General features: G+C 44.4%; 1 protein-coding gene across 1 annotated transcript in view; it reads left to right on the top strand.

Annotated features, from left to right (window-relative positions):
- LOC309555380 (uncharacterized protein) overlaps positions 1-17,483 on the top strand; it is a 274,470-nt gene that overhangs the window by 177,293 nt on the left and 79,694 nt on the right. The window contains exon 17 of the mRNA XM_082257368.1: positions 2,212-2,413. Within this exon, the coding sequence (XP_082113494.1) occupies positions 2,212-2,413 (202 nt within the window). The remainder of the gene's footprint in view (positions 1-2,211; positions 2,414-17,483) is intronic.

Raw genomic sequence — 17,483 nt, 5'->3', positions numbered from 1 at the left:
CACGCGTTTTAGTGCAAACTTCTGCAGCATTCCTCTGGTATGAAGCCCAGGCAGACATAAAAAGCACACATGAATGCAGCTCTGTATTCAATAAATATATATATTTTTTCCAAGCAGTGCAAGACTCTGTATTTGAACTAAGAGGGGCAGGGTAAAGCAAAAAAAAAAAAAAAAAAAGAGCCAATCAGAAGTGCTGCAATGCAAGGAATATGCTGATAGGAGCTGATAGCAAAGTATCAATAAAATAAGCTCATTAGTTTGCTACATCTCCATTTATTGTCAACTCACAGGGTGTGCACGGGCACATCTTTATCACCCCATACGGCACACATTCCCTCTGTGTTTACTATGCTTCAGTTTGTGAATGATCAGGAAATCGCTCAGCACAGAACACTTCCCATTCATTCACTATACAGTGCAGCTGAGGCTGCAGAGAAGGGACAGAGGAATCTCTGTCCTCACTCCCTTTCTCAAAACTGAGACATCAGGGGTCTGTTTCGACCCCTGACATTTCACCAAAGCCCCCTAACAGGGCTCCTAAAACAATTATAAAAAAAATAATATTGTTGAAAATGATTTAAAAAAATTAAATTGTAAAAATAATAATAATAAAAAACAAAAATAATAATAATACGCTACTGACACCATCCACTGCCCTGCTGACACCATTCACTGTCCCACTGACACCCACCTCTGCCACACTGACACTGTCCATGATTTAATATATTTTAAAATGTTTGTTTACATTTGATGATAAAAGTGTGTGTGTAAAAAAAAAAAAAAAAATATATATATATATATATATATATATATATATATATATATATATATATATATATATATATATATAGTACAGATATGCATGCATATACACTCACACACACAAGCAGGTGTGTTTGAGCCTTGGGATGCACACCTTACTGCAATAGGCTTCCCTATGGGGACCTGTATGTGCTACTCAGGGTTTTGCTGTGTAATTTTTAGGTGTGGATGGAAATACAAATCCTTTGACAAATTAAACAGCTTCTATATATGAATTCCATCTGTGTACTTAGCTTTAACAATCTCCAAATGATTTAAAACAATTTTACCACCGGAGGATTTTGCTGTCTTACATCCAGGCCACTTTTTGCGATTCGGCGCTGTGCGACTTTAACTGACAATTGCGGGGTCGTGCGACGCTGTACCCAAACAAAATTTACGTCCTTTTTTTCCCACAAACAGAGCTTTCTTTTGGTGGTATTTTATCACCTGTGCGATTTTTTGATCATGCGCTATAAACAAAAAAAGAGCGTTTATTTTGAAAAAATAACAATATTTTTTTAATTTTTTTATATGAAATTCCCCCCCCCCCCCCCAAAAATGTAAAAATCTAATTTTTTTTTAACTTTTGGCCAATTTGTTTTCTGCTACCTATGTTTGGTAAAAAAAATCACGATAAGCGTATTTTGATTGGTTTGCGCAAAAGTTATTGCGTTTACTAACTAAGGGAAAGATTTCTGTCATTTTTGGTGTTTTTTTTTTTTAACGCGTAATGGCGGCGATCTGCGATTTTTTTTTTTGCTGGACTGCGACATTGTGGCGGACAGATCTGACCCTTGACTGACATTTTTGACACTTTTGGGGTTACCAGTGACATTACTGCAGTAATCAGTGCTATACATATGCACTGTTACTGTAAAAATGACACTGGCAGGGAAGGGGTTAATTTTATTGGAGAGGGAGGGGTTAATGTATGCCTGGTGCTTACTGACGTGTGTGGGGGGAGGTGACTGAGTGACACAGGGACAGATCGCAGGTTCAGCTATGCTAAACCCTGCAATCTGACCCTGTCTGTCACTTAGGAGATCCGCCTGCTCTGTTTACACAAGCAGGCGGATCTCCTCACTCGATCGCCGCCGCTCCTCCCCTGGCCCGACTCCCGCTGTGACTGAAAACAGCGGGAGCGCGCCTCCGGCTGCGTGCGAGCGCCGCCTACAGGGGGAGGAGTCCAGCGACGTAGATGTAGACGAGCCACATTGCTGCAGTAGCAGCAATGTGAGCAGTGGGTAAGTGGTTAAAGCAGACATATACAGTCCAATTTATTGTGTTAATCAAGCCACTTGAACATTTTATAATGAAAGAAAAAGTAAGTGCATTTTTAATGAATTCACTATTGAAAACATATTCAGAGGTGGAGTTGCTTTAATTTCTTCCCTAACTCTGCCATAGGGTCTATGATAATGCAGCTGCAAATGCTGTAATGCAACAAGCGACTACACTTCTGCAGATAGAAGAGACCCTCAGCAAAAAGAACAAGAACAAGCTAGAATGGCACATCCAAACCAACTGCGCTCCATTATCACTCTTTTACGACGATGACCTCACCATAAACCAAGATGACGATCTGAAGAAAGTCACCATTCAGATAAAGGTACCTATTAATGTCTGGCCATGTCCTATTAGTCCCAAAATGTCATATTCCTGATATGTGCCCGCTGTACCATGTACTTGTATGTCCCTTTGTTTTTCTATTAATAACTGCCCCGCCCATGCATAAGAGCACTGTGTGGTCAGTTTTCTGGTTGTGCTGGGAGTTCAGGCTGCCCTCCTCCAATGATCAGACTTGTCCTGACAACCCCCCCCCCCCCCCCCGCACAGCCATTTAGTGGAAAATTCAGTGTGCTGCAAGCTTCTCCTCCCCCAGCTCTTATGCAGCTGAGAACAAAGGGTATGTGATCACTTATAAAAATAAAAAAAAGGAAAAATGGTATTTATAATTTTTTTTTTTGTGTATACAAAAATGTGTTGCCTTTCATTTCTATTTTAAACCGAATAGGTTGTTTTGTAAGGTGAGTGTTTCCATACACTTTAACTGTATCCCAATCATTTGGGAAGTCATGGTGGCTGGGTGATTAAGACTTTTGTCCTAGGGCTTATATAGAAAGGGCATTGTTTTCCTGTGTTTAATAAATCTTTCAAACACCCATCAAACACAGGTCATCAAATTCCCATTCATTTCAATCATATGAAAGTTCAGAGGATGCATTTAACCTGCTATGTGCTTAATTTCTTGGAAGGCTGCATGTCCTATTGAGGTGTGTTTGAATTGTAGGCAAATCAGGTCAAATGCAGCTTTTTTGTTGTCAAACACTGCCTTTTCCTTTCAAATATATTCACTTCAGCAGCTCTGCTTTCAAATAGAATCGGCTGTGTTTAACAAGAACATCTGTCTACATAAACCCCTTTTCTTTATTGTTCATTAAAGCGGTGTTAAACCCCAAACCAAAATTGGAATATATGGCAGCTTACCAATCATTAAATATGGTGGCTACATTAGTTTTCTTTTTTAAACTTTTTCCTATATTTCACCTGGTGATCTGGCTGGTAACACATTTCCTGTCTTAGGCCTCTTTCACGCGGCCGCTCTGGTTTTTTTGTCCGCTGCGGCACTTTTTATTTTTTTTACGGACATGGATGACACTTGTGTCATCTGGTCCGTATGTCCGCATATCATCCCATCCGTTTGCGGATGATATATGGACATAATGTAAGTCTATGGGGATTGCAGATATCAGTGGATGACACCGCTGACATCCGATTTTGCTTCCTTTCCATTTTTTTAACGGAGGAAAAATAGGGTTCTGTTCCATTCCAAAAAACGGAACAGAACTGAAAGGACACAAATCGGATGTCAGCGGATGGTCATCCACTGACATCCGCAATCCCATTGACAAGCATTATATCCGTATATCACCTGCAAATGGATGGGGTGATATACAGACATACGGAACGTCCATGTAAAAGAGCCCTTAGGGTGTTTCCACTCTGGATGATGGAGCAACAGAGACACCTTTCGACAGCAGCATTGGCAGTTTGGGGGGAGGGGAGTGTTAGATGTACTAGCAGAGTTGGATGCACCAACAAATTGAAGCCAAACTCCAGCTCACACTGCAGTTACAGTAACAGTTCTTTGGTAAATGGTTTGTGTCAATCCAGCCTTGTCGAACATTCACATCCCAGATGTAGGCAATTGACAGAAAGACCAATGCCTTGACTTAAGCCCCGTACACACGCGTCGAAAATTGGCAGGGAATTTTCGTCAGACGACCGATCTGCCGTTTTTCGGCTTGTTAGTATGATGCTTCCGACAACCGACTCCGACTTTTCGGCCGAAAAAAATCTGGTGTGCAGACTATAAAATTTTTGTTGGCCGTCAACACAACGGCCAATTTTCGTGCAGTCAGTATAGATTTCGACAGGGAAAAATCTTATGAGCAAGACTGGGCATGCTCAGAGAAGAAAGAACACAAAGAAAGCAAACCAACACATGACATCACTTCTGAAGTAGGTCGAGAAAATTTGTGTGCAGTCTAGGCACATTCCAACCAACAAAACACCACTCTGGACAAAAGACGGACGATCGGTCGGCCGATAATCGTTGCGTGTGTACGGGGCTTTAAACTGGATATACACTATACAACTTTTGTTGGTAGATTTCCATTAGATTTACCTTTTCTATGTAGTGCAAGGGCCTGCCTGATTGCATACAAATTGAAAGTGTTTAGGTCTGACCTCATATTATATGGTTTTGGAAAGTCTGAAGGAAAAAATCTAAAGAAAATTGTATAATGTGTATGGCCCATTAGAGTAATGGTCTCTTCACCAGGAGGACCTCTGTTGCAGGTGGAGGATGCCAGATGTGGACCTTCTGGCCTCCAGATTCAACACCAAAGTATGCAGGTTTATCTTAAGATGCAGGGATCCACTAGCAGAAGCAGTGGATGTTCTGGTGGATCAGAGAGATCAGTACATCTATGGGTAAAGTGAAAAGGGTGCACTAACAAGAATGATTGGCAGCCACTAGGATTCCAACCTGATGGAACTAAACAATAAACAATAAAAATTAAGTGCCGGTTCACACTAGGGCGACCTGTGAGGCGACCTGGTCGCCTCACAGGTCGCCGCAGGTCGCCTCCCATAGGGAAGCTGCGGACCCGTTCTAATAGGAGCGACACAAGTCGCTCCGACCTAGAAAAAGGGTCCGGAGCTTCTTTGGGGCGACCAGGAGGCGACCGCCATAGACTTCAATGTTATGAAGTCCGTGGCGGCCGCTCCGAGGTCGCGGCGCGCTGCTCGCGGTAATGTGAACCGGCGCTCACTAGTGCGCTCAAATGATTTGTAAATAAACACAATCCAACAAAAACCACATCTAAAAAAATGTGTACGAATATAAAATACGTGCAATTCCTACAAAGTAGGATATTGACATCATACACTAAATAAGTATAAGGTGAATAAGTCCAAAAGGTGGGTGATACAAAGATCTTCACTGGAAACATCCAAATTTGCTGAATGTCCTTTCTCACACAAGTCCAGAAATTCCAATGATCCCAGGTGATGGAAAGAAGAAGTGACCACAACAGTGTAAAAGGTGGCTCCTTCCCCGCTCTCCAGCATATAGCAGAATATAAACTACTTCAAATATTGGAAAAGGGGTCCACGAGCCAGTTATCCCCCACACACAAAGTGCCATCACGTGAAGAATATGGATTAGCCTCTTACCAGAAAATGAATATACGTGGGCTTAAACAATTCTCATACAGAGACCACAATGGACCCGCCGGGATAAATGTATATGAGACTGCCGATATCCATACAAAAGTGTCACATCGGTGAAGCCAATAAGTGTAATGGAGATAAATCGCTTCTAAGATGCTGTGGATCGCAGCCACCTGCAGTGCGGTCCGCGAGATGAGACGAGATGTGATGGCGCGACACCCTCCGGCCTAACGGGTTTGCTCTTGGATACGGAATTGGCTTAAAGGGCGTGTCCAAAGGGTGGTAATAAACAGCGCATACTCAGACTGGTCTGAGGTTGTAAGCGGGGTCCCCCAAGGCTCAGTCCAGGGACCAACCTTGTTCAATTTATTCATAAACAACATTGAGGTCGGGATCAGTAGTTCGATATCAGTTTTTGCAGATGACACAAAATTGGCCAGGGCAATAACTGCACAGCATGAAGCAGATATCCTACAGAATGACCTGGACAAAATTACAGAGTGGGCAACGACATGGCAAATGAGGTTTAACGTGGAGAAGTGTAAGGTTTTGCACTTGGGGACTAGAAACATAAAAGCACAATACACGTTAGGAGGGGAACCCTTAGGGGAATCAAAAATGGAGAAGGATCTGGGAGTCTTGGTTGATGATAGATTAGGCAACAGCATGCAATGTCAAGCGGCAGCTGCCAAAGCCAGCAGAATATTAGCATGCATAAAGAAAGGGATGTATTCCAGAGATAAGACTATAATCCTTCTACTTTATAAAACTCTGGTCCGACCGCATCTGGAGTATTCTGTCCAGTTCTGGTCGCCAGTCCTCAGGAGGGATGTGTTGGAGCTGGAGAGAGTCCAGAGAAGGGCAACTAAACTAATTAGGGGATTGGAGGACCTTGACTATGAAGAGCGTCTACAATCGCTCGATTTATTCTCCCTGGAGAAGAGACGTCTGAGGGGGGACATGATAGCAATTTATAAATATCTTAATGGGGATCCCAGCTTGGAAAAAAAGCTGTTAATTCGAAGGGATTGCATGAGGACAAGAGGGCATACAATGCGACTAGAGGAGAAGCGTTTTAACCTCAGGCAACGAAGGGGGTTCTTTACTGTTAGGGCTATTTGTGGAATTCTCTACCACAAGAGGTGGTTTCTGCGGGAAGTATGGTGGCTTTCAAAAGACTCTTAGACTTACATCTCAAGGATCAGAACATTCAGGGGTATGTGAGATGATTACAGCCACACACACCTACACAGGTTGAACTGGATGGACTATTGTCTTTATTCAACTTCACCTACTATGTAACTATGTAACGCGTTTCCCCTCAGAAGGTGTCAACTGGGATTGGAGGATCCAATTCCAGTATGCTTTTCCTCCTAAAAAAAACCCTTTCTTGTCGGCTCCATAGAATCATTATATGGGGCATTTTGGTGATACTCATAGCACATAATTGGCCCAGTCAGATGTGGTACTCTGATCTCATCAGGCTCCTGTCAAACTCTTCATGGGTGCTTTCATATCATAGTTATACTATCATAGTAGATAGATAAGGTTGGGAAAAAAACACAACCTATGTTTTCTAAGGTAAACATACCCCATATGCTGTGCTCATTGAGGAAGACATCTACTGTAGTAGTTTTTAAGGTCGATACATCCTGTGCGAAGTCATTTCTCTGAATATTTTTGTGTGATCTGGAAATACAGAAATTGTGCTCCTAATTCCATTCCTATAAACAAGCTAAACAGCATGGGGCTCAGTGCAGATCCTCGGGCACATGGCTTGTGACCCAAGATCACTCTGAGAGACTCATTAACCACTACCCTCTGTACCCGTTCCTGAAGCCAGCATACATACCATTTGGAGATAATAATACAATGCCATTTTCCAGAACAAATTCTCTGATGAAGTCCCTTAACATTCAACTGACTGGTCTGAAGTTCCCTGACACAAATCTATACCTGTGCTCAGGGCTGCTGTTAGAAATCGCGGGGCCCCATACAGACTACCTGGCAGGGCCCCCACAAGAAAATATTAAAGATATATTTAGCTAAAATTACAACAAAATCACTATTATCAGACACAAATATAACATAACTCACATAATTCCTGCTAAATCTAAAAAATAAAACCCATGTTAATAAACAAAAATGAAGATGAGATGAAAAAATATAAAGGGGGCAGTTGGAGCTCAGTGATCAGAGGGAGAGAAACAAAGTTACAAATAAAGCAGAGATAACATTAGAGCCAGTGCTGGGAGGGGGGCCCACACAGGGAGGGGGGATTAGTGAGGAACAACTGTCTCTTTCTCAGCAGATAAAAAGCAGATAGCAGGGAGAGGGACAGATCAGATTCAGGTGCTGGAGGAAGATTTCTGTATTTGTTGTCCATCACTAATCCCCCTCTCTGTGTGGGCCCCCCTGTGTACTCGGGCCCCCTACAAGAGGGCTGGTGGTCCCCCCCTATCAGCGGCCCTGCCTGTGCTGTTTCGAATATTGGAACCACATTCTAGTGCACTCATTCACAACACCTGTATGGTTTACCTAAGAAGGATACAGCACTTGCACTTTATTTTTTGTCCACCATCTGGTCAAGTTCACAAGTTTGCACTATCACTTATATTTAAACAGGTTTTTTTTGCTCATTTGCACAAATACTAAGCACTTTTTGGTGATTTTATATATATTGAGGTTGTGATTTTCATGATTTATAATTGATTGCATTTGCGTGTTAGCGCCTCATTACTTCCTTCATGTTCTTTTAAGTCTAGCTTACTTAAAGCAGCTTCACATTTTCTGTTCACCTTTGAGGGAGGTGCCAACACTCTCTACATTGACTTCCACTTTAAAGTGTTACTAAACCAACAACAGTAAAATCAGTCTGTATATGCAGTAAAGCATACTAACTGTGAAACCTAAGGGGTTAGTCCTCTGCATTGAGAAAAAAAACTGTTTGATCCTGTCTTCACTGATCCTCCCCTTCTTCCACAGTCCCCAATCCATCTCCTGATAGAACAAAGCCTTGGAGGCACTCTGCACATGCTCAAATTAGTGTGTATTGATAGAGAGTTTTTTTCTTTTCTTTGGAGGGTGCATGTGATTGGCACAGGGCCAATCAGCACTGTCCAGACAGAGGGTCAGGGGTCATGCAGCTTCATAGGACAGTCAGAGTAGAATGAAAACTCCTCCTACAAGCTTTAACCAGACACTGATAGAAGTCATACGACTGCTACATACTTCTGATGAAAAAAAAGGTATTTAGTAGTTTATATTTACTAAAAATAAAATAATTGCATTTCTATGTTCTGTGTACTGTGGGTGACCAGATATAGTGAATGCAGGGACCTGGGTTTAGTAACACTTTAAGTATTAGGGTTTAGGTGAGGGTAGGGTTAAGTGTTAGGATCAAGTTAACTAGCAAGGATAGGGAACGGATCATGGAACGGAATCATTAACAACATTGAGGTTGGGATCAGTAGTTCGATATCAGTTTTTGCAGATGATACAAAATTGGGCAGGGCAGTAACTTCACAACATGAAGCAAATATCCTACAGAATGACCTGGACAAAATTACAGAGTGGGCAACGACATGGCAAATGAGGTTTAATGTGGAGAAGTGTATGGTTTTGCACTTGGGGACTAAAAAACATAAAAGCTCAATACACTTTAGGGGGGGGACCTTTGGGGGAATCCAAAATGGAGAAAGATCTGGGAGTCTTGGTAGAGAATAGACTAAGCAATAGCATGCAATGTCAAGCGGCAGCTGCCAAAGCCGGCAGAATATTAGCATGCATAAAGAAAGGGATGTATTCCAGAGATAAGACTATAATCCTTCCACTTTATAAAACTCTGGTCCGACCGCATCTGGAGTATTCCGTCCAGTTCTGGTCGCCAGTCCTCAGGAGGGATGTGTTGGAGCTGGAGAGAGTCCAGAGAAGGGCAACTAAACTAATTAGGGGATTGGAGGACCTTGACTATGAAGAGCGTCTACAATCGCTCGATTTATTCTCCCTGGAGAAGAGACGTCTGAGGGGGGACATGATAGCAATTTATAAATATCTTAATGGGGATCCCAGCTTAGAAAAAAAGCTGTTCATTTGAAGGGATTGCATGAGGACTCGGGGGCATACAATGCGATTAGAGGAGAAGCGTTTTAACCTCAGGCAACGTGGGGGGTTCTTTACTGTTAGGGCTACAAGATTGTGGAATTCTCTACCACAAGAGGTGGTTTCTGCGGGTAGTATGGTGGCTTTCAAAAGACTCTTAGACTTACATCTCAAGGATCAGAACATTCAGGGGTATGTGAGATGATTACAGCCACACACACCTACACAGGTTGAACTAGATGGACTATTGTCTTTATTCAACCTCACCTACTATGTAACTATGTAACTATGTAACTATGAATTTAGGGACACATTTATGTCTTTAACAATCAACGAAAGCTTCTGGAAGACCAATATTGCTGCACAGTGGTACAGTAAAGACCAACGTCTTATCACTTGTAGAATCTTTTCTCATTTAAAGTGTTACAGCAGAATGCTGCTCTGAGCTTTTAGAGATGTTCAAATCTTTGCCAGCTCAGCAGGCGCTGCATGACTTCCCATCATGCATTATACTTCAGAAAGAATGATGTACCCATAGACTCTGGGAGACAGAATGCGTGAGGTCAGGGAGCTGACAAAGCAGGAGCTGTCAGACATCAGATGACTTCTGTCCCCTAACACTCAAGATTAAGAGACAAGCTCAAGCTAAGTAAGTAAAGCAAAATGTGGGATACAATTTAAATCTTTCATAGGTCAGCCTGTGCACTATAATAATATACTATTGAAAAATCAGATTGCATAACCCCAGTGGTGACTGGTTCTATTTAATTTTGACACTTAAAGCTTCATAACTAAAGAACTTGAGTCTTCTGTCTCCCCTGTCAATCCTCCACCCAACATTTAGATAAGAGTTAGCTTAGAGATAATGCAACTTAAACCCCTGATATTCAGGTATTTTTGTTATTGTTGGAAAGGCCAGACTGAAGTTAGAATAAAATGTGCTTTCTTACCAGCTGGATTTCTCAACTTAGTTATAGAAAAGCCAGCTTGCATCACTGGTAAGAGCTGGTAAGATTTTTGCCTGTAAATTCGGGGGTCCTGTCTATAGTGCAATGGTACTGGTCACTCCCATCATGATGTGACTTAACCACTTTAAGACCGGAAGGATTTGCCCACCCAATGCTCAGTATGTCCCCATTTTGCTGCCAAAACAGCCCTAACCCTTGAGGCATGGAGGCCACTAGACCTCTGAAGGTATGCTGTGTTATCTGGCACCAAGCCGTCAGTAGCAGATCCTTTAACCACTTCTGGACCGGAAGGTTTTGCCCCCTTAATGACCAGGCCCTATTTTGCGATTCGGCACTGAGTTATTTTAACGGACAATTGCGCAGTCATGCAAAGCTGTACCCAAATAAAATTGACGTCCTTTTTTTTTACACACAAATAGAGCTTTCTTTTGGTGGTATTTGATCACCTGTGCGATTTTTATTTTTTGCGCTATAAACAAAAAAACAGCGACAATTTTGAAAGAAAAAACAATATTTTTCACATTCTGCTATATGACATTCTCAAAAAAAAAAAAAATTAAAAATCAAAATCTTTTAACATTTTAGGCCAATTTGTTTTCTGCTACATATTTTTGGTCAAAAAAAAATTGCAATAAGCGTATTTTGATTGGTTTGCGCAAAAGTTATCACGTCTACTAACTACGGGAAAAATTTATGTAATTTTTATTGTTTTTTTCTTTTTACTAGTAATTGTGGGACTGCGACATTGCGGCGGACAGATTGGAATCCTAACTGACATTTCTCTAGCGCTCATTGACAGACGTAGTCCTCGGTGATACAGCACCTTCGGGTTATGTTGCCTCCACAGGAGCAGGACTAGACAGGAAATTAAAAAGCTCTGGCCACACCCTAGGGGCAGTCCCAGAGGGTATATCCTCTCTCTCTCTGCCTCAGCAAATCAGTTATTTTCTGTCTAGTTAGGAGTAAGGACCTAGATACCTTGCTGGGATCTTAGGTCCTGGCAAGATTTTTTTCTTAAAAGATTTTTTAGACAGCTTTTTTTTTTCTCCAGTGTTCCTGTGAGATCTTCAAGCAAGAAAGCTGAACTGGGCGACGGGCTGGATGTTGAGATCCGGTGGTCACCCCAGTTCAGCCTACGAGCGCGTGCAGGCCATAGCTCCGCGCTGGGTCGGCCGCGACAAAGTCCCAGTAAGGGACTGACCCCGCGAGTTAAACGTCTCGCTGAAACGCCAAAGACCATGAGTCACGGCGTCCATATCGGTCGACAGCCCTCCCGCCCCGGTGGAGAGGGGTACTGTCAGGAGTTGGTGCCCGCCTGGTTCCGGTATGGTGAGTAGTATGTTCCCCCTTTTCCCCTGACGGGTCTTGTGGTGAACGCGGGCCCCTCTCTGTATGGTAAGATAGAGTCCCTCTCTATCCTATAAATGACACAGATCCTCCTACTTTGAGTGTGATTTTATGTGCAAAAAGCCAGGAGGCTTGGTTTGGGAGCTAACAATCTAATTGTATACATGTTAAAAAGATTGTAATCAGTGGCATTCTGGGAATCTTACGGTGATAAGAATAAGCTACCTACCAGTCAGAAGCCACGGACATGTAGACTGCCTTCCTAATCAGATCTCCAGCTATTAGCAGGCCTCCCGAATGGCCATGCGGTCCGCCAGGGCCGGTACCGCCAACCACGCCAAATCCCCATGCAGAGAGAGTGTTGTGTGCCCTGCAGCACACCGCTATTCAGTACAGGCCGCCGCCATTTTTTTTGCTGGATCGCACGAGCCGCCATTTTGGCGTAGCCTCGTGTCTCCAGCATGGGGGCGGCCATGTTTGAGGTGATCCAAACACCTCGTGGAGCTAGGGGAGGCGCCGGAAGGCGTGCAGAGGGGCGGAGCCGCCTCCTTTCTTCCTGGGCAGCCAGCCAAAAGACTTCCTGTTTGTCAAGACAGCGCTGTAACCTGTTGCAGTTAAACTCTGAGCATCAAGTGGTGAGCCTGGGGGTCTATCTCTCTCTCTCTCGATCGATAGGGATCCCTAGCAGGTAACACTAAGGGGCTTTTTGTGGCGCTGGGGGTCTGGAAAAAAAAAAAAAGTTTTTTATTTTTGAATTTTATTATCCAGGAAGTGACTGGAATTATCATGGACCCTGCCACACATATTCCCCCACCTGTTTCCCTCGAGGGGGCCACGGGACCCGCCGGTGCACAGAGTGTAGAGTCATTTACAGCAATTTTGGAGTCTATGGTGGCTCGGGTGGAGGCAGCCTGTCAGGGACGGGGGTCAAGGAAGCGACCCCCGCCTACCCCTATACTATCTGACACCTCTGACTCAGATTCAGAGATGGTCACTGCAGCTGCAGGTCCCTCTGCAAGGGCTGTTATCTCAGGTAAAGCCCCCTCAGACAGTGAGGAGGACGCTTCTTCTCCCGCTATAATTCAGGAAGAAGCATTGGTGGACGCACTAGTTGTGGCAGTGCAGGAAACCTTAAAACTTGAGGCTTTACCGGCAGAGGCAACTGAAACAGAGATTCCTTTTGGTACTAATAAGCCCATCAAAACGGTGAAGGTTTTTCCTGTACCCAAGTGTTTCGGTAATCAGATTAAAGGAGAATGGGAGCATTCTAAATGTACCTTTACTATTTCCAAGCGTATTGCTAGACGCTATCCGTTTGAGGAATCCATCATTAAGAAATGGACGGTACCACCAGTGGTGGATCCACCTATTTCTAGGCTGAATAAAGCCACGGTTATCCCAGTGGAGGACACTTCGTCCTTTAAGGATTCGGTGGATCGAAAGATGGAAGCAGAGTCCCGCACCATCTTCTCTCTGATAGGGTCAGCATTTAGACCAGTAATTGTTATTGGTCTAGTTTCCCAGACACTTACGGAATGGGCGAGAATGGTACGCCAAGACCTTAGGGGAAAAGATATTCCCCAGGAGACATCTGATTTGATGGAACAGATTATACAAGGGCTACAGTTTATCTGTGACGCAGCCTTGGACACTACTCCCTTATTAGGGCATGCATCTATGTCAGCGGTGATCCTCAGACGTGTGCTGTGGTTAAAATGCTGGTCAGCTGACCTAGGTTCCAAAAAGACCTTGACAAATCTCCCTTTTCAGGGGAATCGTCTATTTGGGGCCAACCTAGATGAAATCATTAAGGATGCCACTGGGGGCAAGAGCACTTTTTTGCCACAGGCTGCTAAAGCTAAGGGACCTCGCAACAAGCGAGGACCTTTCTTTACCGCCCATAAAGGGCGCCCGGCTGGTACTAGCGGGAAAGGCAAGACTCCTCCAGGAGGGTTCAAGAAGGGCTGGTCGGACAAGCAGAGGACCAACCCAGCCAAACCCGAAGCAAAGGAGTACACAGCCTGAAGGTGTGCCCCCACCCGGTTTCAGGGTGGGGGGACGTTTTCACCGGTATTCAGGACATTAGATCGAGCATCAACCACTACTACCGGTGCGATTCTTCCCTTCCAACATTTAAGTACTACAGGAAGCGGTAGTTACCGTTCCCTGAATAGATCTTTTCCTTTACCTTTTCCTAAGATTAGTCCCTATACCTCACAGGAATCGGATCTGGTTGACCAGATAGGCCAAGTAGCCTCTAGTCGGGTGACTTCGGTCCCTGAGGTTCAACCAGAAAAGATCACCCTTCCTGATAACAATCAGGTATCTGATAAATGTGTGGGAACAGAAAACGACCAGACTTTCTCGGATGGTCGGGGCCAGATACCTCTAGGGACGCCTGGTTCAGATTCTATCAGCGCCAGTGGTCCTAGAAATTCTAGGCTGGCCTCCTCAAGCCGGCCTGGCCGACTTGGACATGCTAGTCGCAGATGTTCCGTGGGAACCTCGTCTCAGGGAGTGTCTGTGGTCTCAAGGACCAATTTACCATCATGCTTTACAGTCGCTGGTTTTAATGGCCTGGCCATCGAGACCCAAGTACTGAAGGACAGAGGTTTGTCTACTTCAGTCATTCCTACCCTTATTAAAGCAAGGAAAGCGACTTCCAGCAAGGTCTATTATCACACATGGAAGACTTATATTGCGTGGTGCGAATCTTTAGGATTTCCTCCACGTACTTATTCGGTGACTCGAATATTGGCCTTTTTGCAACAAGGGGTTGAGCAGAAGCTAGCCTTAAGCACCATCAAGGGTCAAGTTTCAGCATTAGCAATCTTCTTTCAGAAGCCTTTAGCTACCAAGTCCTTGGTGCGGAATTTCATCCAGGGGGTGCGGCACCTGGCTCCACCAGTCCGCGCGCCCTTACCGCCCTGGGATCTTAATTTGGTTTTGTCGGTTCTACAGAAACCTCCCTTTGAAAACATCAGGGAGATTCCCTTGCTTACTTTATCCCAGAAGGTGGCCTTCTTGGTGGCTATTACTTCTGCTCGCAGGGTGTCAGAACTGGCTGCATTATCATGCCAGTCCCCATACCTAGTGATTCATAGGGATAAGGTAGTACTTCATCCTAAGCCATCCTTTCTTCCTAAGGTGGTTTCAGATTTTCATCTGAATGAAGATATTGTACTACCTTCCTTGTGTCCTCAGCCCAAGCATCATCGGGAACATGCGTTGCATTCCTTAGATGTGGTTCGGGCAATCAGGGTATACCTGAAAGCTACGGAATCATTCCGTAAGACGGATTCACTTTTTGTGATCACGGATGGCCCCAGAAAGGGTTTGCCTGCATCTGCCGCGACCATTGCCAAATGGATCAGACAGACGGTGGTACAGGCTTATTCTATTAAGGGTCAGAGTCCTCCGTTCCCTGTTAGGGCGCACTCCACTCGAGCGCTCAGTACTTCCTGGGCCTTTCGCCATCAGGCGTCAGTGGTCCAGGTATGTAAGGCGGCCACCTGGTCGTCGGTACATACCTTTACAAAATTCTATAAAATTGATGTGACGGCATTGGCGGATGCCTCATTTGGCCACAAGGTTTTGCAGGCCGCAATTTGAGGAGACCGGTGGTCTACCTCAAGGGTTTTTTCTGTTTGAAAAAAAAAAAAAAAAAATTTTTCTCTTTTTTGTTGAGTCTCATCATTAAGGATGAGCATTGTAAACTTCTAGTTGGCACCGGTTGGGCCTTCTAGATTGGGATTTGATTTTCATTTTCCCACCCTTCATTTGTGATACTGCTCTGGGACGTCCCGAAGGTGCTGTATCACCGAGGACTACGTCTGTCAATGAGCGCTAGAGAAAAATGGATTTTTGTAAAATCTTACCGTAAAATCCTTTTCTCTTAGCTCATTGACAGACGTAGTACCCGCCCCTCTGTTTTTTTGAGTTGGGTTGGGTTAAAATCTCTAAAGACTGCTTTTTCACATAACTGATTTGCTGAGGCAGAGAGAGAGAGGATATACCCTCTGGGACTGCCCCTAGGGTGTGGCCAGAGCTTTTTAATTTCCTGTCTAGTCCTGCTCCTGTGGAGGCAACATAACCCGAAGGTGCTGTATCACCGAGGACTACGTCTGTCAATGAGCTAAGAGAAAAGGATTTTACGGTAAGATTTTACAAAAATCCATTTTTTTGACACTTTTGGGGGTACCAGTGACATTACTACAGTAATCAGTGCTAAAAAATATGCACTGTTACTGTAATAATGCCATTGGCAGGGAAGGGGTTAACAGTATAGGTGATCAAGGAGTTAAATGTGACCCTAGGGAAGTGATTCTAACTGTGGGGGGGGGCGTGGCTTCTGAGATGACCTATATAGAAGGATCACATGGGCTCTGTGATCATTTCAGGGAGAAGGACGGTCGGCTGTGTTTACAACAGCTGACTGTTCTTCTCTCTCAGCGAGGAATGATCGTGGATGTCAGACGGCAATTGGAGCCACTTGACCCGTGCATCAGCTTCCCTGCTGCTGAGTGGGGGCGGGGACGCGCGCTCGTCCATTAGCTTCCCCGCGCACGACTGACATAGACCTACAGGAGAGCCACCCTGCCGCAGTAAAAAGGCGGCGGGTGGTCGGGAAGTGGTTAAAGTGGTTGTAAACCCTAACATAGACCCGGTGAAGTAACTGGCCTCAGGTAATACACAAGATTAAACAAATCCTCCTACATAAGATTTACCTGTCTATCTGCAGTCTTCTCTTCTCTACATCTGTTTAAAGTGCTGAAGTATAAAGCTTGTCTGAGAGTTAAAAAAAGGGGGTGGAGAGCTTTTGTCACACTTTGCAGAGTAATCACTGTCCTCCTTTTTCCTCCTGTAGCTGCAGGAGGAAAATTGAGGAGATTGGTTCCTCTGTATGCTTCCCCCGCCACACCTATCCAGTTCACTTGTGTTCTGCTGTCTCTGGGCCCCTGTGTGGTCCCCTGGTCCCCCCCCCCCCACTGTGCTGCCCCCCACTGTGCTCCCTCCCCTCTCCTGCCGGCTGCTGCAGGGGATGTTTCACAATAGAGAACCAGGAAGGAGTCGGCAAATATGTCACTTTATCACTCTCGTTAACAACCTCTCATGCCATCCCAGTCAACTCTTTTCTACCTTTTAATGCTCTACTTCAATCTCCATTACTTCCACCCACTTACCAACTCACTGCCCAGGAGACTCACTTTAAAAGTAAGATTGATACAATTTGCGATGAGATCTCCACTGTACAGATATCTCCCTCACCCTACACTCCTTGTTCTCCTGCACAATCAATATTTCCCTCATTTAACCTAGCTACTATAGAGGAAGTCAATAAACTTTTTTCTAACACCCACCTCACCTCCTACCCCCTGGACCCTGTTCCTTCTCATATACTATGCTCACCCTCTGGTTCTATCTTACACTCTTTTACCCATATCTTCAACCTCTCCCTCTCTACTGACATCTTCCCCAACCCTCTGAAACATGCCTTAGTCACTCCTGTAGCAAAAAAGGCCTCAC

The sequence above is a fragment of the Pelophylax lessonae genome (assembly GCF_965119305.1).
Source record: "Pelophylax lessonae genome assembly, chromosome: 5".
In the NCBI taxonomy this organism is placed as follows: domain Eukaryota; kingdom Metazoa; phylum Chordata; class Amphibia; order Anura; family Ranidae; genus Pelophylax; species Pelophylax lessonae.
The sequence above is the reverse complement of the archived record's forward strand: the minus strand, read 5'-3'. Positions and strand labels throughout refer to the sequence as shown.